The sequence below is a fragment of the Microtus pennsylvanicus genome, chromosome 2 (assembly GCF_037038515.1).
Source record: "Microtus pennsylvanicus isolate mMicPen1 chromosome 2, mMicPen1.hap1, whole genome shotgun sequence".
NCBI lineage: Eukaryota > Metazoa > Chordata > Mammalia > Rodentia > Cricetidae > Microtus > Microtus pennsylvanicus.
Window position 1 is genome coordinate 91,344,230 of NC_134580.1, and position 25,348 is coordinate 91,369,577.

At 41.1% G+C, this 25,348-nt stretch overlaps 1 protein-coding gene across 1 annotated transcript in view; it reads right to left on the reverse strand.

The window, feature by feature from the left end:
* The window catches only part of Ryr3 (ryanodine receptor 3), a 524,632-nt gene that overhangs the window by 213,750 nt on the left and 285,534 nt on the right, over positions 1–25,348 (reverse strand). The window contains exons 19-23 of the mRNA XM_075961717.1: positions 21,805–21,997; positions 10,719–10,935; positions 4,972–5,076; positions 3,009–3,112; positions 1,773–1,856 (exon numbers count right to left, since the gene is read on the reverse strand). Coding sequence (XP_075817832.1) covers positions 1,773–1,856; positions 3,009–3,112; positions 4,972–5,076; positions 10,719–10,935; positions 21,805–21,997 — 703 coding nt within the window. The remainder of the gene's footprint in view (positions 1–1,772; positions 1,857–3,008; positions 3,113–4,971; positions 5,077–10,718; positions 10,936–21,804; positions 21,998–25,348) is intronic.

Below are 25,348 nucleotides of genomic sequence, written 5' to 3' on the forward strand. Positions count from 1 at the left end.
AGAATTTCACAGCATGTCTTCCCACCCTCTAGCTCTTCCTGTACCCTTTTCTGGGATGTTCCCCGAACCTTTGGTATGGGGTTGATACAGCCAGCCCATCTATGACTGAACACTCATAGTTCTTACTCTCAGTACTGTAAACAGCAATGAAGCTCTGTATTAACCAGTTTTATTTTATTTTACTAAGATCAAATGTACATACAATACACACACATACTCAGTGAGCAAATGAGGGCACAAATAAAATCTCCCCTCTTTGGTTGGTAGATAAAGCAAATTCTATTTTATGTTCACAGATGAAGTTGCTATTGTACCGCCTTATAACTAATATATTCTCATAGACTTCAAAGTATAACACAAGAAAACAGAGTTAATCAAATTCATTTTTATATCTAAGGAAACTATTTATGGGTCCTGCAAATGATAGGTGCATTCAGCCTGTTGCAACATCAGCAGAAACCCTTCCACTCTACTTCAGAAGACAAAATGTTAAAACCAGATTGGCAAGGATAAAAGCTGAGCCAAAGGCTTTCTTATAAAACAGCACAGAATGGCTACTCATTCTTACAAAGCTCAACTTTTGTTCTTGAAGTTAAGATAAAAAGCCAGGACAGCCGAAAATTTGTGAGCTTGAAGTGACTTTTGCAGTTGGCTCTCCAGTTCAGGAGTCACGGCCTCAAGTGCCTATAATTGACACATAGCAAGCAAATGTGAAAGATCTTACTACAACTCAGGTAGGTGTATCATGTAAGGGGGAGGTTGGGTACACTACGAATAGGGTAACTATCCCCAGAGCAGCTAATTACATCCATGTGGGAATATCAGTCCATAGATGCTGAAGGGATTTAGGACTATGGACTGCCCAGGCTAGAGCAAGAACTGGAACATGATAGTCTGAATGAAGCCCATTCTGTATAGAACACGCTGGATAGTACAAGATACAGAATCTGTTATAGTCATAGGAAATGGCCCTGTCTCTACCATCTCAGGACAACTCCTTCTGGCAGACTCAACACACATCAATATATCCCAGTTCTAGCAACCTCAGCTAGGAATGTGTCTCTCCATCTCTTAGATGTGATTTCCTTGATGCTAGGTGCTATGTGGAAGAGTGACTCATCAGTGTGGGAGTTGAAGAAGGATGGGGATGGCGAGCATTTGATTAAGGCTGGCACTGTTTTGGGTTCTATCACAACACTTGTGTTTTACTGTGTGTGTACCCAGGGCTGGCACTGAGGAGCAAGAGAATGAAACAGTGAATGAGCCAGCAGATGTACCAGTGAGCAGGTACCTGAATGTGTGACTTTGTCTGAGTGTAGAGGTGGGAAGATAGTAGGACATGCAGACACACAGAGGCGAATGGAATCTTGGTACAGATTCCCACTTCCATGAAGGACTTAGATGTTTGCACAGTGCCAGAGGCATGGAGTGAATATCTGCAGTGACTAGGAACCATTTCCAAGCTCTTGCCAACTGCCTTTCCTATTGACTAAAGAGAATGCGCTAATTTGAGGTCGGTAGACCTCCTAGCTTAAAATTAAGCATAGTATTATTATGGGCAGAAGGAACAAACAGAGAGGGGATCTTGAAATGTTTCCTTACAGTATGCTTCTCCTGAGGGTCCCAGTGCCATCTAAGTAACTGGGAGAATATTCTAAGATGCTAATATTCTAAGATGCTACCAGGTATATGATCTGCCCCCTGCCTTTGTACACAGGCCTCCACCCTCTCATCTTTTACACTCAGCTTGAATCATTAGAAAATTCACTTACTTTTTGGGCAGTTTGACTCTCTTGAGATCCTCTTCAGCAGCCGGGTTAACGTGAGCAATGTGGCACCCCAGGGCCAGCAGGGTTCTGTGATGTAACACAAGGAAGAGATTGGCGTTAACTGCATGAGCTCTAACCCATGTCTGAGCTGGTTAAGTGGACAGAAGAAATTCATTTAGACCAGAAGTTGGCCAACATTTTCTGCAAAGGGACAGACAGCAAGGCTTTGTGTATATACAACTACCCAACTCTGCCAATACAGAATAAAAGTAGCCACCAATAAAATGCAAAAAAACGAGCCCAGCTTTATTGCAATGAAAATATATTTACAGAAACAGGTGGCTGGTTTGTTTATCCCACAGGCCATAATGTGCCAACTTCTGATTTAGATGATAGCAGGCATAAGAACATGAAAGAGAAGCTTGTTAATTGCCCCACATGGAGACATTTTCTAGTTTATAAATTCACTTTGAATTATATCAAGCACTCGATTTCATGGAACAGACAGGATTCTAACATCAACTCTTCAGGCCAGTAAATATTTGCTAAGCGAGGTCAGTATAGCACCTTGAGCTATACTCGATGTACCAAGATGCTTAAAACTCTTTGGAATTAAAGATGGTGGATAAATGAGCCTATGAGACAAAGCAGTTCGCATCTTCGTTATGTCAACAAGCCAATGTTAGACTGTTCTGCACTGACAGAGAGCAGGGAAATACAAAGAAACAATAGATAACAAACACAAAGTGAATTAAAAATTGGAGGTACCAATGTGGATTAGGATATCTAGGTTTTTTTTTTTTTTAGGATTGTGAATGGGATTCATGGCACAATTAAAAAATCAATAAGAATTTTATTTTAGTAATCAAACCATAATTTTCTTTCATTTTTAAAAATACCTTTTAAAAAGACTTGATTTAATATCAATGACAAATGACATTTGGTCCTTTGATTCTATTTCTCTCCTTCCCCCTGCCCTTCCTGGGCTGCATCCTATATCCCCACACTATTTCTAGAAAACAGCAAATGGCAAAATAGTCTCTGGAGAAATACATATACTAAATAGTATTGTGGGTCAGCTCCTCACCATGCTAGGCTCTGTGACATGAAGAATCACCACTGCCTGCGATTTATCAGTGTGTCATGTTTGCTGACAAGGGGGACACACCTTTGCAGTTTAGAGACAATGCATCAAATCGCCCCCCTCACTGTGTAGTCCACATTCAATTAAACACTCACTTCAAGGTTTCCGTTGACATTTGCAGGTTGTAGTTCTTCTCAGTTTCAGGGAGCTTTGAAAACTCTACAAGGCAGGGGTGTTGTCTTTTGTTGTCATCCCGTATCTAGGTGACAACATGAGAAGGAAGAGAATTTAAGTTTTGACAGCTGGCTCTGTACTGAAGAAAGAAATGAACATCGTTCGAGGGCCCAAGGCCACGCATACCAGTCAGACAAAGACAGCGACTTGCTGATAAGTGAACGTGTGTGCCTCTCTCAGGAATGGCTGTACACGGTTCTCAAGCTGTCAATGGCTTGAACTCTGTGTACTTATTTCTACACAGGTGTCTCTGTTTAGAACATGCTTTTCCAAGAAAGTAATTTTGTAAGTTGTAGCTGTGCTTTTGTTAAAATTTATGTCACCAAAATGTTACTGGAGGACAGCAGGCTTCCGAACATGACTACAGATATGGACAACACACATAATCACAAAAGGACTATGGGTATGGACCACATGTGTAATCTCAAAAATTTTAATGGCCATGTTAGAAAAACAAAATAACTAGATCAAATTAACTTTAACAATGTATTTTATTTAGCTCTATACATATAGTATATTTTTTTTAAATATTTATTTATTTATTATGTATACAATATTCTGTCTGTGTGTATGCCTGCAGGCCAGAAGAGGGCACCAGACCCCATTGCAGATGGTTGTGAGCCACCATGTGGTTGCTGGGAATTGAACTCAGGACCTTTGGAAGAGCAGGCAATGCTCTCAACCACTGAGCCATCTCTCCAGCCCCATATAGTATATTTTTATAAGAATAAAATAGTGTAAAACTAGTCTTAAAAATACAGTGCGAAGCCGGGCACAGTGACACATGCCTTTAATCTCAGTTTTCAGTAGGTAGAGGCAGGTGGATCTCGGAGTACAAGGCCAGCCAGGTCTATAGAAGTCTCAGGACAGCTAGAGCTGCTATCTCAAACAAACGAAAATCCCATGTGAGTTTTAGATCCACCACACAGCACATCACAATCCTGACTAGAGACCTTTCAACTGTTCGGCAGCCATAATTGACTGCTGCACTGAACAGCATGGACCCAAGCATCCACTCGCTCCTTTATTCACTGTCGTTTCATAAATGCTTGAACGTACTAATCGAGATTTTATGAGCTTACTAATGAGGTCAGATAGCTCCACCCCGGGAAATCAACAGTCTAATGAAGTAGGAAGGGTGATAAAATATTTGCAAGAATGAATGCAGTTGAAAAGTCTAATTGTGTTGCATTCTCTGAAGGAGAGACTTCAAGAACATACTGTGGAGAGGAGATCACTCATGAGGACACTTTTGCAGCAGCTATGGACACACACACGGTTAGAGTGCAGGGACCTTTTCGGTAACTAACAGGAGTATGTATGACTAGAAAATGTCCGGGTCACAGGAAGCTGTAAAACTCACCTATCCTCCTGCTTCCAGAGTGACCTCAGACAAATCACAGAGCAAAGTCAATTTACATTCTCCCTGAAAAATGCCTTCTAGTGCAAGGGACTCCCTAACCCCCTCTGGTCTCCATTAATCTTAGCCATCCGTCTGAAAGCCACGTTAAACAACTTCAGATTCAAAACAATGAATCAGCCCGCTCCCACCACCCACACAGAGCAGACCGCTTTTTCTGAAGGGAAGAGGGAGAAATGTGAGGTGTGTGTGTGTGTGTGTGTGTGTGTGTGTGTGTGTGTGTGTGTGAAACCAGAGTTAGGAGGTGAGCTGGGAGGTGGGTTCCCAGCTGTGCCTGTGAAGAGCTGGTCTCTTCAGTGCTGACTGACTGGAGAACAGGCTGCTACTAATTGCAACGGTTAGGCAGGAAGGTTGTAGGAAGAGGAGCTTTTTGCTTCACCGATTCCCATCCTCAGTGACATGTTCAAGGAACCCTTCCTCCGAGTACCACCCACTCCACTGGGTCTGGCCACGGAAGCACATACTTTGCCAAAAGTCCAGCCAAGTTCGATTTTATTCATTCCCCAAAGCTCGTGGATATTTTCAGCCAGCCTGTCTCGGATCTTCTCTAGGTGAAGTGGCAAAACAACCTGCAGAAAAAGGAGCAAGAGAAAAGCCAGAACTACAGACATGAACTGGATTAAAGTCTCAGATGCCCCCGGGCTGAATTCATTGCAAACGAGGCAGAGGGGCTGCTCTGCTCTTGACCTGAGCTCCAAACTTCTCAAACTTTGGAGAAGTTCCTCCAAACTTCTCAAATTATTCCACTGTTTTAGTTCTATGCCTCCACATGTCCAACCTGAACGCTATCAGAACTCTCCAATACCCAAACCTGAATTTGATCTCATCCCCATCCCAGAGTGGAATGAGAGAATCAACTCAAGAAAGCCGTTCTCTGATCTCTGTGTGCCCTGTAGCCCAGGAGTACACACACACACACACACACACACACACACACACACACACACACACTTACACACTCCACACCATTCAAGCACTTATCATTTAATACCCTCGCTCCCTTTCTTGGTAAGCTGGTCACATCTAGGGAGTGTCTCTGCTTTCCTGGATTTTGTTCCCATTTCCCCACGGAGACCACAAACAGGGCCCACTTTCTATTTCTGATTTCCTTTAAATTGTTGTCATTATTATTTCCACATCTGTAGCTTGACAGTGCCTAAGGAATGAGGGACCCAAATTAAAAGCAGACTCTCTCTACTTTGGTTCCTGGAAGATGCTAGCTGTGGACCTACACTTGCTTGGCAGCGGTTAGCAGGCACTAGGACCCAGCTGTCCAGCTCAGGACAGCCAGTGTGCTTAGCTCTCTAACCCCAGCTCTGGTATAATAACTAGGGTTTCTATTACTAAAAATCCACCATCAGAAAGAATTTCAGTTGCTGAGGTGGGTAGATGGAGCTCACAGAGAAAATATATTATAGAAAAATATATACACTCAATACAATTCCCAAGGATTAACAAAAGTTTACAAACATTTCAAAAACCATTGTAATGAAATTCTGAAAAGGTCATTTAGGTAAGTGGCACGGTGTTTTTGATGAAGAACACAATAGGAGAGGTTACCAGCAGACAAGTCCTAACTGCACATGGCTTTTGTTGGCTCACTAAATGCCGTCTGTACCAACTAGATGTCCGATCATTGATCATAGCCCTAAGATGGATTTTCAGGCTTCAGGAACTAAAATGCTTCAGAGAAAGGGAGAGATACACTTGCTGGAGAAAATAACCTCCACAAATAAGTGTGCATCACAATCTTAGTGGTTTCAACTGGTAACTTGGGGCAAAGCAGCATGGGATTGACAATTGCTGCTTGGGAGTGTCAGGTTGGCTCTAGGGCAATGCGTCCTATCTCCTAGCACTCAGTGAGGGGCTGGGGATGTAACCAGGAAAGAATATGGTTGGGATAAGCATTAAATGATGGAGTTGATAATTCTTAACCTACAAAGTATTTCTTAATGTTCCCTAGGGAGGACTTTGGGTATCTTATATTTCTCTTTTGACAATAATTTCACAGAATGATAGATTCTAAAATATTACAAGGTATTCATGGTAATGAACCACATCTCTTCAAAGAATTCACAGTAATAAAATACATCTCTTTAAAGAGAATTTTCTTATTGGCTAGAAGCATTGCCTTTTTTTACAGAGTCCTGAAAAATTCAGTTTCAGGTCTAGACATCAAAGCTCCAGGACTTGCATATACACCTCTTTCATTTCCAAATCTTTAATTCTGCATTATCTATTTTTCTGGGTGCTGTGATTAAAAACACTGACAAAAAGCAACTTAAGGGGAGAGTGAGTTTATTTTGGCTTTCAGTTACAGAACATCATGGTGGGCAAGGGTGTAATCCATCACTGCAGGAAAGAAAGAGCTGGAGGAGGTGCCTGGCCATGTGGCAGCCACAGTCAGGAGAGACAGAGAGAGAGAGAGACAGAGACAGAGAGAGAGACAGAGAGAGAGAGACAGAGAGAGAGACAGAGAGAGAGAGAGACAGAGAGAGAGACAGAGAGAGAGAGAGAGAGAGAGAGAGAGAGAGAGAGAGAGAGAGAGAGAGAGAGAGAGAGAAGAATGCTTATGCTGCTCAGTTGGCTTACCCTTTATACGGCCCAGGGAATGGTACTACCCTCTTTAGAATGGTTTTTCCCACCTCAACCTATTCAAGATAATCCACCATGGCTAACAGACAATATCCCTCATCAGAGTGCCTGGAAGCGTGTCTTCTGGCTGGATGCTGCCAAGACAATAATCAATGCTCATCATTGCACCCATGTTTAGAGAACTCTTCTTATTGTTGGATTTTCCTCTCATTTGTTTGAACTCTGTTTTACCCAGCTTCTTCCAGGAAGTCTAGTCTTATTAATTTTGCGTCCCTGACAGGTTAGCAGGGGCAGCCAGCCCAGAGGGTTGCTGGCCTCTGTCATCTGCACTGGCACAAACAACTCTGTGCTCAGAAAAGGCATTTCTCTTTCTGTCCCTTCAGCTTCCTATCTGTGAAGGAGTACAGAATATCAGAATATGTTACTGTGGAATAAGTGTAATTTTAAAGATGAAGATATCTGGGAAACAGCTGCTGCTGAACAGAATGTATTCTGTTCCCATATTCTTCTAAATGAAAAACTCTCCTGAAGAATTCAACCATTTCTTCCTAGGGAAGACTGACCATTGGCACCAGAGACATGTCAGCACCATACCCAGATAGACACTGTCAAAAAAAACAACAACCATGTCTCCCATCTTCTAAGGACCTGTTTATTGTTTCCTCTCTGAGCTGATCTTCTTTCTTAATGCTTCACTAATTAAAATATACTTTTTTCTCTTGCTAAGCTATTAGTCAAAGTTTAATTTGTACATCCCTAGTTAGAGAACTCAGGAGGGTAAAGGGCAAGTTCTTTCTCTTCTTTCCTCTCCTCTTCTCTCTTCTCCCCTCCCCCTCCCTCCCTCCGTCCCTCCCTCCCTCCCTTCCTTCTTTCCTTTCCTTTTTTTAGTTGTTTGTATAGTGGTTTTCTTTTTTTTAAGAAGAAAACAAACTATCTTTTTTTTCATTTTACATACCAATCTTAGTTCCCACACCCTCCCCTCCTCCTATTCTCTCCACCTACCGCCCCCCCCATTCCCATCCACTCCTCAGAGATGGTAAGGCACACTGCTTTGGGGGGAAGGTCCAAGGCCCTCCTTATTATATCTAGGCTGAGCAAGGTATCCATCCAAAGAGAATAGGTTCCCAAAAATCCAGTACAAGAAGTAAGGATAAATTCTGGTGCCACTGCCAGTGGCTCTGCAGTCTGCCCCATCCATGTAACTGTCACCCACATTCAGAGGGACTAGTTTAGTCCTATGCTTGTTCCTTCCCAGTCCAGCTGGAGTTGGTGAGCTCCCATTAGCTCAGGTAAACTGTTTCAATGGGTGAACCCATCATGGTCTTGACCTCTTTGCCCATATTATCACTCCTCCCACCTTCAACTGGACTTTGAGAGCTCAGTCCAGTGCTCCGATGCAGGTCTCTGCCTCTGTTTCTATCAGTTGCTAGATGAAGCTTCTATGGTGATATGTAAGATATTTACCAGTCTGACTACAGAACAAGGCCAGTTTGGGCAGCCTCTCCTCTATTGATTAGGGTCTTAACTGGGATCATACTTATAAATTCCTGGGAATTTCTCTAGTGTCAGGTTTCTTGCTAGTCCCATAATGGCTCCCTCAAACAAAATTATCTCTTTCTTTGCTCTCATCTCTGTCCTTCCTCCATCTTGACTATCCCATTCCCTCATGTTCTCTTCCCCCTCCCCTTCTCCCCTAGTCTTTCCCTTCCACCCTCCCTAATCCCCCTACCCCCATGCTCCCAATTTTGTCAGGCAATTTTGTCTATTTCCCCTTTCCAGGTGGACTTATGTATGTTTTTCTTAAAGTTCACCTTGTTACTTAGCTTCTCTAGAATCATGAACTATAGGCTCAATATCTTTTGCTTTATAGCTAGCATCCACTTATGAATGAATATACACATACATACCATGTTCATCTTTCTGAGTCTGGGTTACCTCACTCAGGATTTTTTTTTCTAGTCCTATCCTTTTGCATGCAAATTTCAAGATGTCATTGCTTTCTGTTACACCCAGAACACACAGTAACCAGACTCTCTGGTTTCTGGGATTTTCCGAAACTCACAAGCTCCTCAGATTCCTAGCAAAGCTCTTCTCTGCACCTCAGAGGTTGAGTTATGCTTTGGAAGGAGCAGAGAAATGCAGTTTTCCATTTTATAGGGAATTAAAATGACTGACTACAGGAGGGGAGAAACAGATTCACCATTCATGCATGAATAAGTTGGGTATGACGATGTATGGATGCAATTCCAGAACATGGGAAGCTGGGGCTGGAGACTGCTAAGCGTTAAGCCAGCCTTGGATGCATAGAGAGTATAAGATCAATCAGAGGACCTGAAAGCTAAACGTAATAGGGTCATATGACTGTTATGGAAATGTGCACTAGAAACATACGTGAAAGGACCAATTATTCATATACACTGGTAGCTCTAAGTACTTTATAAGTAAGGTCTTTTTCATTAACTTTTATAGCAGTTGTTCTCAAACTATGGGTCTCGACCTCTTTCAGGGGTTGAATAACCCTTTCCCAGGGGCTGCATATCATATATCCTTCCTATCAAATACTTACATTACAATTCATAGCAAATTACAGTTATAAAGCAGTGATGAAGATAATTTTATGGTGGTTGGGGATCACCATACATGAGGAACTGTATGAAAGGGTCACAGCATTAGGAAAATTGAGAACCACTGCTCTACAGCATCTAGAATAGTGATTTATAAAGCTTTCGTGGAGTTGAGGAGATGGATCTGTTGGTAAAGCCAAAACAAGGGCTGGAAATCGATCCCCAAATCTATTAAAAATGCCAGGGTTCCATATTCATTTAATCCCAGCACCGATAGGGATCCACGGGGTTCCTTGGTCAGCAAATCTAGCCTAAAGGATGAGCTTCAGGTCAATGAGAGACTCTGACTCAAAGAAGAGAGATGACTTTCCTAAGTATGACGTTCTTCTGGCCTCCATGCATGCGTACATACACACAGACACACATACACGCACACATGTACACACACACACACACACACACACACACACGTTTTTCCCACCAAAGTACTCCTGCACATTCAAAAACATGCACACATTAACAGAGATGGCTCTGGTGGATGAAGTCTCTGAAAGCTTCTGCAAGCTCTATCCTACCACAGGAATGTGGAAAGTACCCATTCTCCATGTATGGGTCCATGTCATTTCCTCTCTATTTCCAACTTGCTATCTCCATGTTCTTCTCACAACTGTCCATCCGTGTGAGACCTGACATTGGTACCTGTCCCGACTCTGTGTTTCTACTCCAAGCCCTTATTCATCCCATTGCTGTTATGTCCCCTCCTCCTGTGCTGTTATCCCACTGCCCACTGCCCCTTTCCGCTTGAGCTTTGTAAAGGTCCAGATGGAATCCCATCTGTTCTCACAGACTCTTATAAACATCCCACCCTAAAGGACATGCATTCATTTGACCTTTAAAAAAATAACTTATTTGTTTCTTATATATTCAACTTGGATATGAATTTTCCAAGAATATTGGCTATTTATCTGCACTCTTCAGTACAGTGCCTTAGGTGGGGGGCACACCCTCAGTATGTTCACTGAGATTGCCTGTCATTTGTAATTTGGACTTACCTGACTGGTGTCTATGGGACAAGGGATGAAAGAGGCTTGGGAGAGGAACTGAGTGGTACCCAACAGATCCCTGACACCATCTGCATCACGTTTATATTCTTTGACAGGCTCCAATCTCATTTTCTCCTTTGGCAGTAGGGCTTCATAGCAAGGGGCATAGCCAGAGGGAGGCAGGAATTTAAATTCTCCATGCCGACCACCCATCAGGAAGCGTACTCTGTCATTTCAAGACAGCAGAAAAGAGAGGTCAAAAGCCATCCTATTTCACATAACTGTATCTTAAAGGTTGTATCCACATTCAAAGCCATACTGTTTGGAACTCATTGAATTTGGATCCAGCATAGCATATATTTTCATGTATGTAGACAATGACAGAGAGAACTGAGTGCTCAGGCACCTTTCTAAGGTGAACTTCAGTGACATGCTCTTAAAAGGTTTATTATTCATAAGTCACTTGGTGCTTATTCTTACTGCAGTAGGTAATTACAGTAGACGTTACTTCAGTATTGAGAAGATAGCAAGATTCTTCTCTATAAATATCATATTGAAACTTCACCATGGAAACGGGTATCTTTACTTGAAGTCAATTACTCATATGCTAGTTAACGAAAATTAAATTATATCGATAAGATAGTAAATGCTGAATGTTCAAGCGAAATATGCAACAGTAGAGTTTTCAAGACAGCAGAGGCTGCAGTTCCCAGAGTCATATGAGGATAATTGTAGGTAGTAACTGCAGGAGGGTAAATGGACAAGCAGTTGTTACCTGGGATGTCAATGCCTTCCTAACGGGCACCATCTCTCTGTTGGCATTCAGACTTGATGCCATGGTCCACTCAATTTCTAGAGCACAACCTTGATCCACACACTTCAACCCCCCTTCTCCCTCCCTCCCCCCCCTCACACACACACACACGATCTAACAGAAATTCCTGACATTACAATCCTAAATCCAAATTGGGCCTCTAGCTGCTGGTACTACCTTGGTCCAACCCATTCTCATTCCCCAAAGAAGGAGAAAGAACTCTTTGGGGCTCACAGTAATGGTAGACAGACAGCAGTTACTAATACACAAAAAGCATCTCAATAGTTTTATCAAGCATTCTGGATGAATTCCAGTTTCATGTAGAAACCGAATTACATGTAAAGGTTAGGTTATGGTAAGTGCCAAAGTTTTCTGCAATGAAGAAAAGGTAAATACCGTTAGGCAGTGACACTTCACATTATTCTAGTCCAGTAGGAAATGTAGCTTTCACAAATCAACTTCAATTACATAAAATAAAGGAAATAGGCACAGTTTCTAACTAAAGCATGGTAAGATATATAGTTCTTGGAGGCTCAATGCTAATCTCACCCAGGAAAAATCAGTATAAACTCAGTGTTGGCATTCGATACTCACTACTTCCCTCTTTGCAAATAAGCCAGCCTCCACCACTCATACCTGACTTTGCACTGGGGATTCAATTCTAAGCAGCATTTCCAGTGCTCCTAGGATAACAAAAGCAGGATTTCGAGAAGCTAAATTTGTTAATTACCAGCGAGGAGGCATGCCATGGGATAAAGAAGGGGTATGTAAGAAGGGGTACGTGATATAACTCGGAGAAGGAGGTGGCTTCAAGAGATGGCATCAAGAAAGGACTCTGTGGAGAAGCCAAAGCACGAAGATGTGGAGGAAGAGGGTCTCAGAAGAGAGACACGTGCAAAGGCCCCAAATTGGAAAAGAATTTAAGTAGTGCTATGGATGAGGATACTATCAACCTGAGAAATGGGAGAAGAAGTATGGGGGTCGGGGCTGCACGCAGCACTGTGTATACCCCGGCGAGGCGTTTGGCTTTATTCTAGATAGGAAACCGATCATGGGGTTTAAAGTGGGGAAATACAATATTCTTCCAGCACTCCTTTGTAGATAGGTCTGGAGACCAATTAGCAAGCGCGTGAAATCGTCGCAGGGAAAGGAGGGTAGTTTGGACCAAGGTGAACTAAATGGCCAGACGCCAGTTTTGTTTTGGCATTAGGACTGGTGGGAACTGCTGGTGTGTCAGGTGGATGTGTGGAGGGGTTGATGTAAGTGGAGGAAGGTTATGATTAAGCAAAGATTTCACAACAGGACATTTTGCATTAGGCATCACTTCCTTTAATTGGAGCATTCTGGGAGGGGAGCCATGTAAGAAAAATTCCATAATTGCAATTGTGGAAATATCCTAATTAGGAATCTGGAAAATAAAAATCCCTCCGAGTAAGAAATGTCAATTTTTTTTCCCTTTCCAATAAGAACACATTATTGAAATGGCCTTTTATAAAATGCTGTTTAAATTAATTACAGAAATCATGCAGAGGCTCCCACTTCTCTATTTTAAAGCACTAAGCAACAATGGTATAGAATTAGAAGCACAATTGCCCCTAGGAGTGTGCCTACCCAAAGTGTTATGCAATAGGGAATGATTTATGTGTATCGAGAATATGAGCAATGACGTTAAAATGAAATTGAGTCATTAGGCTGTAGTGTTTCTAATTTAGTGAACCTTCTGGAAGTAATGACTAAACCACAAATTTATTTGATGAGAATTTCCCAGTTCAGTTGAATCTAACATATTGTGCCATTGGCATGCTGGATGTATAGGATAGAAGTTACCAGCTCCTCCCTTCCCACCGAGGATCCTTTCTATAAGTTCATTATACTGAGAGCTCATGGGGCACGAGTGTTGGTTCCTTGCTACTGTATGGATTACAGGAATACATAAATGGTCTATCATGTAGCCTTCTAGCAAGTTAGCTAGACTTAATTATTCATAAACACTCTTGCCAGTTAAGTCTAGTTCTGAAATTTTTCTTGTGTTTTAAAATACACTGGGTAGACAACAAATCAAGACTGGTCAGCTTCTATGTAGTATTTAAAGAGAACAATGCTTTCTGGTTTTATGCCTCATTATTAAAATGAGAAAGATAATTTGGTTATAAGCTGTATCTCCTTGTAATGGGCACAAGAATTGTAAAATGTGAAATTAATACAGGCAGAAAGGAGTGCTTATTGCTGACGGGGGCACTCCTCTTCAGACATCGCATGCTGTGCTTCACTGGGCAGAAGACAAGGCTGTGTACTGCTTCTCAAGTCTGGCTGGATGAGAGCCCCTGCCTCCCAGCAGGTGGGGCTGGATAGGCACTGGCCCAAGGCTACCCTCCAGCTGTCTGCCCTCCTCTCACTGCCCAGGAACAACCTGACAGAGCCTGTGGGAGGGGATCCAACAAAGAGCCTCCAATGCTGAAGGATGGGACTGTTTCTGTCCCCGTGGATACAGACTGAGCTCAAAGAAACGACATGTGATAACATGTTAAGTTTGACTAGAATAATCAGAAGGATAGAAAATGTCCCAAACCTACTTCAACTATGGAATCTTTATTTATTGTTCTGGAAATACAGATTGAACCCATAACTCTGTACATGCTAGGCAACTATTCTTGAATTGAGTTATACCTCCAGATTAAAGTACAGTGTTGATGAGGGTTATCTAAGTTTTGCAAGAAGTTCAAAGGCGGACTTATGAATGCATCATTTAGAATCCCAGTATCTTTATACTCTAGAGAGAAATGTACAGTCAACTTTGCAGATTACAGCAAAAACAATCATGAAGATAGTTCTATCAGCCTCAGGTCACATTGATCTACATGTAAAGGAGGGAAAGACCCTTTTAGAGAGAACTGCAGAGGACTGAGGAGTTTGTCTATCCATCGAAACTGATGGGAACTTCTCAGAGGGAAGTCAGCATCCCCTGGAGTTTGGTGGGGTAAAGAGCAGTCAGCAAGAAATGGCCGTATAGTAGATATTTGGGCTTTTGATCAGAGATGTGCCAGAGTCTAGCCCCTGGAGGAACAAATACAGGTTTCACAGAAGAGCATGTCCTCATTCTTCACTCAAGGACACCTGCCCAGAAAGGTGAGTGGCAGAGCAGAACCCAGGGCTGGAGCAGGTGGACTGGGAGTGGGATGAAATGAAGGAAGACACGGGGCATGGCTATGCCAAAGATCATGGAAGAAGGGTCCAGCATTCAGCTCACTAAAAAAAAAATCTACAAATGGACCTCACTGGTGAGAGAGGTAACAGTTATAATGAATGCCACCACCCAATGGTACAGGGTTACATGTACCAATTCGATAGCTCATGACAATTCCTAAATAGATGTCTCCGAAACCTAGAGAGTTCTGAAACAGAAACTGGCTGACTGGGTAGGGGCAGCTCCCTGAGAGACCAGCCTGGACTCTCACTAGCTTACTGGGTAGGGGCAGCTCCCTGAGAGGCTAACCTGGACTATCTCTGGCTTACTGGTTAGGGACAGCTCCGAGAGGCTAGCCTGGACTCTCGCTGGCTTACTGAATAGGAGCAGCTCCCTGAGAGGCTAGCCTGCACTCTCGCTGGCTTACTGGATAGGGGCAGCTCTTTGAGAGGCTAACCTGGACTCTCTCTGGCTTACTGAGTAGGGGCAGCTCCTGAGAGAGCAGCCTGGACTCTCACTGCAGGGCTAAACTGGTTGAGCTTTAGACTCTTCACTGCTACAACTCTATTTTATAATCAAAAGGTCGAAGGTTTTAAATCATGGACCTCAGTATTTTTATTCCTGACAGAAACAATAAAAAGCTTACAGTATCCACCCAAAAGCTCATTCAGGGTCAGAAATCCAGAACTTGGATTTCCAGGTGTAGAAATTGAAATTTCATGTACCTGTCTGTTTTTCTCAATAAATTCCTTATTGGACACTTAATCTTGACCTTAATAAAAAAAAACTCTGTCTCATTCACAAGTGAGTACATAAAATTGAAAAGTAAATTTCTTTTTCTTTAGGTGCTTTTCCCCTGCCCTCTGGTTTCCATCAAATTTCTCAGCTTCTACCAACCGTTAAGTTGAGAATTCAAGAATAGTGTTCATTAGAATGAGTTGTTCTTTATCCTCAGATTTCTCCCTACAGATTTTAAAATTGTTTTCATAGGAATTTAGACTGCTTTGACATCCTAAGTTACTCCAGTAAGAATAGCTAAGAAAATAAAATAAAATAAAACAACAACAAGAAGAGTTTCTGGTGAAAACGTGGGGAAAGGTGAACCCTTATTCACTGCTGGTGAGACTGTAAACCACAATGGAGCAAGTGTGGTGATTTCTCAAAGCACCTAAAATAGAACCATATGACCCAGCTATTTCACTCTTGGGTATATATATGACTGGAAACCAACTAATTCAGAAATGCTTGAATTCTGCATTTATTTTTATACTATTTACAAATAGGCAGGAAATTGTTGGTTGAGAAAAACAAGATATATATAATTTCCTTTATGCAGCCATAAAGAAAAGAATGAAATCATGACTTTCCAAGAAAGTAGATACAAGTAGAAATCATTATGTTAAGTGAAATAAGCCAGATTCAGAAGAAAAATATTGAATGCTTTCTCTTACATACAGAGCATAGATTTAAAATTATGTATGTGCATATATATGTATATGTCTATATCTACCTATTATCTATCTATCTATCTATCTATCATCTATCTATCTATCGATCTATCGATCTATCTATCATCTATCTATCTACAATTTTGTCAATCTAATCTCTCCCACCAAAGAACTTTTGCTATCTTTTGAGGTTCTTCCGAGAATTCCAATATTATGAAAATTTCTTTCTCTTCCTAAAGAGTTTACAAAGATAAAGATTTCTTTATCTCAGAGATAAGCAAATGTTTCAGTCATAGCCTCCTGGAAATAAAAATACTGGAAAGTGTCAGAGGAAGTTTTATTTGCTTGTCAAATTTTGGGACGAAAAGAAATGACACCGAAAAAGCCCTGGTAGCATTTACAATTTCATCTTGGAGACTTTTGCTTGTTAATTTGCAGAGCAATGTGGATTCCTCCTGTCAGGTTTGAAAGACTGATCCGTGAATAAAAACACTGTAAAAATGAAGACAGAGCTTTGCCATGCTAAAACACGGTGCCTAGCAAGCGTGGAGGCACTCTAATCTGCCCAGATGTCTCAATCTCGCAGTCATTATTTAATCCCTCTCAAACAGCTGGAGTAGCGGCCCAGAGGAAAAACATACACAGGTTAAGAGGGGATTGTTAGCAAGCTTTTGATGCCCTGAGTCTAATTCCTATATCAGGATTCATAATTGCATCTTTAGTCTGTAATGCCAAGAATGGAGAACAATGTGAGTTATGGACAGTCTTCACATTCATATTTCTTACTGGCTTGCATGTGATGAAGTCCAGGGCAATCCAGCCAATGCTCATCTTGTTCTCTGCAGCAGTAAATTTATCTCAGCAATAGTTTCCACAGCATTGACCACAGCAAGCTGGAAATAGCTAAGCTGTCGGTTACCTGAATCTTAGCCAAGTCTGGTGGATACCAGTGGAAACAAACAGCAGCTACAGACACCAACTGTTTTTGTATATTTTTTTATTAATTAGACAAGGCTAATGCAACAGTTACATAAGATGATTAAATACATCTAATGGGAATGTCTAGCTGCAAAACGTATTTTACTAGAGTAAATAACTCAACTTTTTTTAGAACAAAAAGACCACCCCAAGTTCACTATCTACTCTGGCCTTTTGTAGAACACAGTCTTGTTGCTTCATGCTCTGGTGCTATTTACAGGGGAGGGGCAAGGGTGATGTCACCTTTTTCAAAAGCTTCTTGGCATCAAAATAATTGGAAATTTTGGATGGGCTCCAAGCTACACATGCTCACCTTCCATTCTGTATTGAGTAGGGTTGGCATGACCACATTATGGCACTAGTAACACTACCCACAAATCGGCCACAGCGAGAAGGCAACTAGTATATTCATAACAGTTAGGGAAGGGAGCACATATTCATTTGTGAATCTTGTCAGTAATTACGCGTGCAGCCTTTGACTTCACGAGGGGTAAATCTAATTGAAAAAGATTTTCGCTCTTTGTGCACTTTGCTCTTCCACGATTGCTGGCAGGGACATCCTAATCAGGTGTAATTAATGGCATTATTTGCAATGATACAAATAATAATTAAAAAATTCAAGAGTATGACCTCATTAAAGATCACTGAGTGGAAGGTAATGGGATTATAGAAGAGAAAGCTAATTTAAAAACTACACACAAATTAAAAATGAATATGGGAAACAATTCTGAAGGCTCCTGAGTTGGGAAATATGACTTTCTTCCTGGGCGGGCACACTACCTTACTTCTTTGTTAACTGTGTGCTACGTGATCTGCTGAAAGAGAGATGAGATGCTAGAAATATCTCTAAGTATGGATGGCATTCAGTGACCTATGTCTTTACCTGTTCTGAAGTTCCTGGTTAAGAGAGGATTCCAAAGCAAGGTCCACCCAAACCAAATACAAATCACAGACATGGAAACCCTATCTCATTACTTTGAAGGAGTTCGACTGGGGAAATAATGATTAAGAATTTTTAAACTAGGAGATGGCTCAGTGAGTGAAGTGTGAAGTGAGCCAGCCTGATGACCTGAGTTTAGATCTCAGCATCTGCTCAAGGCTGCTGTAGAAGCACAAGCATCTTTAATCCCAGCATTTCCCAACTGGGAGATAGAATCAGTAAAAACTTGCAGGCTAGCTAAGCAATCAGCAGAAAAACCAAAAGAGAACCTGTCTCAAACAAGGTGAAAGGTAAGGACTGATATGACACCTGAGGTTGTCCTCTGGCGTCCGTACACTGGGGCATGCCTGTGCTCGCATTCAGATTCACATACACATGAACACACAGGTCATGCAAGCAAACACACATACAAATAATTATGCAGTTTGCAAAAGTAGATGTAATGCAAAATACTTGGAAAAAATTAATTGTAGCAGATTGGAGGAGACGGTCTCTTTGAAAATTTGAATTTACACAACTCCTCATACTCCACAAGCTCAAGGATCACGGTGGGAGGGGCTCTGGGAAGATGAGAAGAGTCAAAGGTGATGGGTGACTTCAGTGAGACAGTGCTGCTTGTGTAGGACGGTGCTATCGCATCACAGTGGCTGTGACTCGATACCTGAGCAAGATGGGGGCGTGGGGGCAAGTGACCTTTCTAGCAGAAGAGGATTGGCAACTGATGACCGCTGGGAAGGAGAGTGCATGTTTTCTTCAAGAACACGTCTCCTGGGAGGCTACCCATGATCTAGTAATGGCTCTACACTCATGCACATATAAGCAGTACTAAATGGGCTCAGTAATTTAAAAACAATTACACACAACTAGGAAGGATAGTGGAGGAGGAACATGGAAGGAGTTGGAGGGGAGGGAATAGGCTTTTATTTCATCAAAACACATCATATATATAAATGAAATTTTCAAACAATAAAAATTTTAACAAAAATATGTTCATTAAAAGTGTAAATTAAATATTAATAAATACATTTTTTAATAAAGATCTCAATGTTTTCACAAGTGAGATCTTAGGAAGTAAGTTGTCTTTCTCTCTGAAAATAATCTAAAGCCAGTGAGTGGTACTGGTCAAAAAAGAACAGATCGGGGAAATTGTTGAGGATGGACTGAGGCCAAAAGCTACCCAGACAAATGTGGTTCTAGGCGCTGACCATTCAGGGTCACCTGTTTCTCCAGAGCAGGTTCTGGGCCAGCGTGACGACCCTGGTGTGGCTTGCTGCATTAGTGTCTCTGCTCCCAGGGACTGGAGCTGGGAAGATGTGCACTGTGACTTACCCTCAGTTCCTCCGGACTGCTAGAAGGACTTTGCTCTAATCCGTTCTTATCTCCCTTTGAAAATAAATGAACGTGTCTGGCTTTGTTCAGCACTTCATGAAGTGCTGAAGCCTATGCCAGTGGTTCTGTTCTGAAAGTCCCACACTGGGGCTGTGCAGTGCCTGTTTTTCACTCCTCTCTAGGCTCCCGCTGTCACCGTTGCCCCCACTGCACTGTTCCCTGGCACCCACGGATACAGGCATGATTGTAACTGTAACTCCTAGGTCCTGCTCAGGCAGTTCAGAGCTTGAGAATGGAATGGCTGAGACGGTTTTGGGAAAGAGGCTTCTTGTGGGGTCTTGACTTACAGATATTTACATGTGTAAGAAGTCTAAGAGAGTTAAAATAGCATTCATCTGGTATGAAGAAAGAGTGAGGCAGAAGAGGGAATACAACAGTAAGCAGTGGGATATAGGAACATGCATGCATATACATGTCCAAGTTAATGCTAACTCTATACAAAACATAATATTATCTCTGAGTGGTACTCTTTTGGGTTCTTACGATTTTGACTTACATTAATTTAAAAGGGGGAGATAAGAAAAAAATTAAGCATAAAAGGTAAATTATAAATTGGAAAAATATTAAAGGCATAGAAAACAGATTATTAGTCTTAAATATAACTTGATTAACAATAAAACCATCCAAAATTATTATCAGAAAGGCTAAGAACATAAAACCAGCAAAAATACTGGCTGGAGAAAGAAACAATAAAATTAGTGTGAATTCAATCAGTTGGGCATTCTCATATGCTGCTTTATTTTTTGGATGTGCTTATGTTTTCACATGTGTGTGCTGTCCACATACTTCAGTGTATACAAGTAAGCGGAGGTCAGAAGGCAACCTTAGGTGCTTTTCCTTAGGCATCATTGCCTCTTTTTGAGACAGGGTCTCTCATTGGCCTTGGATTTGTTGAGTACACTGGGCTGGCTGGTCCAGTGATCCTCAGGGATCTGGTCATCTTCCCCTCTCAGCACCAATCTTACAATTCATGCATTCTCTTATCTTAATATTCTATATGTTCTTGGGATTGAATGGAAGTATTTTTGTGCATAACTTAACAATCTTTCCAGCTCCCCAAATAATGTCACTTTAAATGATATCACAGGCTCAGATATTTTATCTGGAATCTCGAAAGATGTCATTTGGGCTTTGGAATTCATAAACATTCAAAAAAGAAAGAGATTGTGTGTAGCATGCACACATGTCAAACAGAACCGCCAGTCAGAGGAGAAGCAGTATCCAATATTCAGACATAGTAATGTCTCTTCCATTAAACATACCAACAGCCATAGGAATTATGCTGCCAAAAACTGACAACCAGGTGAATTTCTATCGAAAACAGCTTTGCTACAACTTGAGTTCAGGTTAGATTTGATGCCAAATGCATCCTGAACAAATCTGTGGTTTTCAAAGAAACATAGACTTTGCAATTATTGATACGAAGTTCCTAACAGTTTGTGCAATTTTTTTCTAAAAATCAACTTGGCCACATCATTATAAATTTTGGATCTTAAAATATAATACAATTTCCCCTTTTTCTGAGAGGGAGAAAATAGCAATGCAGAACAAGAGTTATATGCAGGTACGTCTGCAGTAATGCTATCTGTAACAATAGAAGTAGAATTAGCATGAAAACATAACAGTAAAGTAATGGCTATATTATGAGGAAGTGAAATAAAGAGAGATTATGTGACCATAAAAATAATTTTGAGGGTACCTAATGAGTCAGGAAAAGGCTCATTACTTATTTCTGAGTGAAAAATTATACTTCACACTTGCAGTGACTGCAATTTAGAAAGTATATACACATTTGCAGCAAAAAAGATGAATATAACAAAATATTCACAGTGAATACAGCTAAGAATTAGAATTGAAGGTGAGCTGAATGGTGGAGGTGGACACCGTTAATCCCAGCACTCAGGAAGCAGAGACAGATGGATCTCTGAGTTTGAGGCCAGCATGGTTCATTGTGAGTTCCAGGACAGATAGGGCTACACAGAGAAACCCTGTCTAGAAAAAAACAAAAGAGTGACTTTTACTGCAATATTTGTATTTATTTCTTTCAAGGTTTTCATAAAGAACATGTATTGTTCTTATAACTATTCATTTTGTCCCTAGGATTTCTCATACATTTTATCTGAGTATATAAAACTGCTCCTGTAGGAGGAATCTATGTAGTAAGTAGGTGAAGGGATAAGTTTGGTTGCCTCTTGCCCTTTAGCCATCACTTTCTTGGAAAAAATTTGGCTTTTGAGAAGAAACCCTAAAAGAAATTATCGGTTCTTCCACTCACAAGGGTGATGGTGAAGTTTTAAAGCGGGGTCATAGCTATTTTCCAGGAAATTACAGCCATCACTTACTTGACACCAGCTGAAAAGCTCATCACAGGGAAGAAGAGTCCATCTGTGTTGAAATTCTCAAACATCCCCTGCACAGGTTGCCCGTTGATTCGGAAAGAAATGCTGGGTACTCCAAGGTCAAGGCAGCAGCTCACCACATCATCTGACTTCAGCAGATGCTGGTTGATGGAGGCCACAGCTCTGGGTATCCGGCCTGGTGAGTAGAGAACAGAAATAAAACTGTGGGCCCCTCGAGGCATGCATCTGGTAGACAGACAAAGTTAGAGGATTCTACTGGAGACGGGAAACCTAACAAGCATGCAGTATAAGAAGGGTTCAGGATATGCTACCGTAGTTGAAATGTAAGTCAGAGAGAGGAAACTTATCTCCTAAGCTGATGAGTGGATAGACACAGTGCTTGACATGAACTGAGTCTCAGAGGCGCTCTAAAGCTACTAAGAATAAGAACGAGGAGGAGTGAGTCTTCTGGGCATGTGCTAAGACTACCCTGGGGCCAGAAGTAATGGACAGATGACCTTTACTAAGTGGAAGTCGTGGATGTAGGTGTATACACATTTAGTCATAGGCAAGAGAAGGTCTTGCTCTCTTCTGCTTTCTCAGAAAGATATGGACACTGTTTGAAAAGCCAGGAGAGAGGACTGAATCCCCTCTAGCCAGGAAACCACACAATAAGGTCTGACTGTTTGAAATAGCTTTATTCAGATGAGGAGGAAAAAACACATTGTCATTTATATCTGCATTAGTGCTTATGAAATGTTTTTCTTCTTCACAAAATGATTGAAGACTTCTGACCTAAAATAGTGAGAAAATAACTTGTTTTCCGGTGTTATTATCATCCTGATTCCCATCCTTCTCTTGGGTTTCTGTTTCTACCGGGAACAGAAGAGCAGACAGGGAGAAGTTTGAAATTAATATAGGGTTTCAGGAATAAGAGACAGACATCTTGTTTCTTAATTGTATAATTACTGTGTATTCATTATAAATATTAACCATTATGTAGAAAAGTAAGAAAAAGAAAAATGTAACTCCACAATGCAGCGAATGAGTGACTTTGGAATGCTTTGCCCTCAACAGGACATCGTATCAAGACCCTGCAAGACTCAAGGAACATCACAAAGAGGGTCCTAAAGAAGATAGGAGGTGCCGGGTGGTGGTGGCACACGCCTTTAATCTCAGCATGCAGGAGGCAGAGGCAGGCGGATCTCTTTGAGTTAGAGGCCAACCTGGTCTACAAAAGCTAGTTCCAGGACAGGCTCCAAAGCTACAGAGAAACCTTGTCTCAAAAAACCAAAGGGGGGGGGGGGAAGGAGACAGGAAGAATAGGTTGCAGAGGAGGGCTGTGAAACGGAGTCCTCTCGACAGAACAATTCATGAGATTATGGCAGTTGTGGATGTCTATTCATGACTTAAGTGGGATTGAACCTCTCACCATTTCCTCACGTGTAGGGGGTAGTGATGAAGCCCCACTTCTCACTCACATAATAAAGGCAATATATAGCAAGCCAATAGCTAACATCAAATTATATGGAGAGAAACAAAGTGATTTTACTAAAATCAGGAGCAAGACAAAGATGTCCACTCTCTCCATATCTATTAAATATAGTCTAGCTAGGATAATAAGACAACAAAAGGAGATCAAAAGGGATACAAATTAGAAAGGAAGAAGTCAAACTTTTACTATTTGCTCAAGATATGATAGTATACATAAGTGACCACAGAAATTCTACCAGGGAACTCCTATAGTTGATAAATACTTTCAATAAGGTGGCAGGATACAAGAGTAACTCAAAAAAAATCAGTATCCCTCATATATACAGATGATAAATGGACTGAAAAAGAAATCAGAGAAACACCACCCTTCACAATAGCCACAAGCAACAAAAATAGCTTGGGGGTAACTCTAAACAAACAAGTGAAAGACCTATATGATAAGACCTTTAAGTCTTTGAAGAATGAAAATGCAGAAGATATCAGAAAAATGGAAAGACCTCCCATGCTCTTGGATAGGTAGGATTAAAAAAAATAGTAAATTGACAATATTATCAAAAGCAATGTACAGATTCAATGCAATATCCATCAAAATCCCAGTACAACTTTTCACAGACTTCGAAAGAACAATACTAAATTTCATATGGAGAAACAAAATGCCCAGGTTAGCCAAAACAACCCTGTACAATAAAGGAACATCTGGAGGCATCACCATCCCTGACTTCAAGCTCTTTATTAGAGCTTCAGTAATGAAAGCAGCTACTATTAGCATAAAAAACACAGGTGGACCAATGGAACTGAACCAAAGATCCTGATTTTAACCCACACACCTATGAACATCTGATGACAATGAAGCTAAAATATAAAATGGAAAAAAGAAAGCGTTTTCAACAAATGGTATTGGTATAACTGGATATCGACATATAAGAGAATGCAAACAGATCCATATCTAGTGCCATGCACAAAACTCAAGTCCAAATGATCAAAGATGTCAATATAAATCCATCCATACTGAACCTCATAGAAAAGAAAGTGGGAAATACTCTCGAACACATTGACACAGGAGATCACTTTCTAAATATAACACCAGCAGCACAGACACTGAGAACAACAATTAACAAATGAGACCTCCTACAGTTAAGAAGCTTCTATAAAGCAAAGGAAATGGTTAACAAGGAAAAACAGCTCCCTACAGAATGGGAAAAGATCTTCACCAACCCCAAATCTGATAGAAGGTCAATCTCCAAAATATACAAAGAACTCAAGAAACTACATATCCAGCTATGAAATAATCCAATTTAAAAATGGTGAATGGACAGAATTAGAAAATTATTATGAGTGAGGGAGGTAACCTAGATCCAGAAAGACAAATATAGTATTTACTCACTCTTAAGTGGATACCAGGTATAAAGCAAAGGATAACGAGCCTAAGTCCACAACCCCAAAGAAGCTAGAACCCCCTTTCAGAAACAGATGGAAGCAGATGCAGAGTTTCACAACTAACCAGTGGGCCGAGCTCCAGATGAAGAGATGAAGAAGTGATACTATGAACAAAGGGGTCAAGACCACGATATAGAAACCCACAGAATCAGCTGACCCAAACTAGAGGGAGATCACTAACTCCAGACTGACAACTGGGAAACCTGCATGGGACTGAACGAGGTCCTCTGAGTAGAGGTGACAATGGTGTGGCTTGGGATATCTATATATCTATATCTATATATATAGTCACTGGATCTAACTCTAATGCATTGCTGTGGAATTATGTTTTTATATACTAAATATCTGTCAATCGTATTGGTTTAATAAAACACTGCTTGGCCAGTAGCCAGGCAGGAAGTATAAGTGGGGCAACCAGACTAAGAGAATTCTGGGAAGAGTAAAGTCAGAGACGCAGTCACTATCCAGACACAGAGGAAACAAAATAAGAATGTCTCACTGAGAAAATGTGTTAAGTCACGTGGCTAAACACAAACAAGAATTATGGGTTAATTTAAGTTGTAAGAGCTAGTTAATAATAAGCCTGAGCTAGTAGGCCAAACAGTTTATAGTTAAT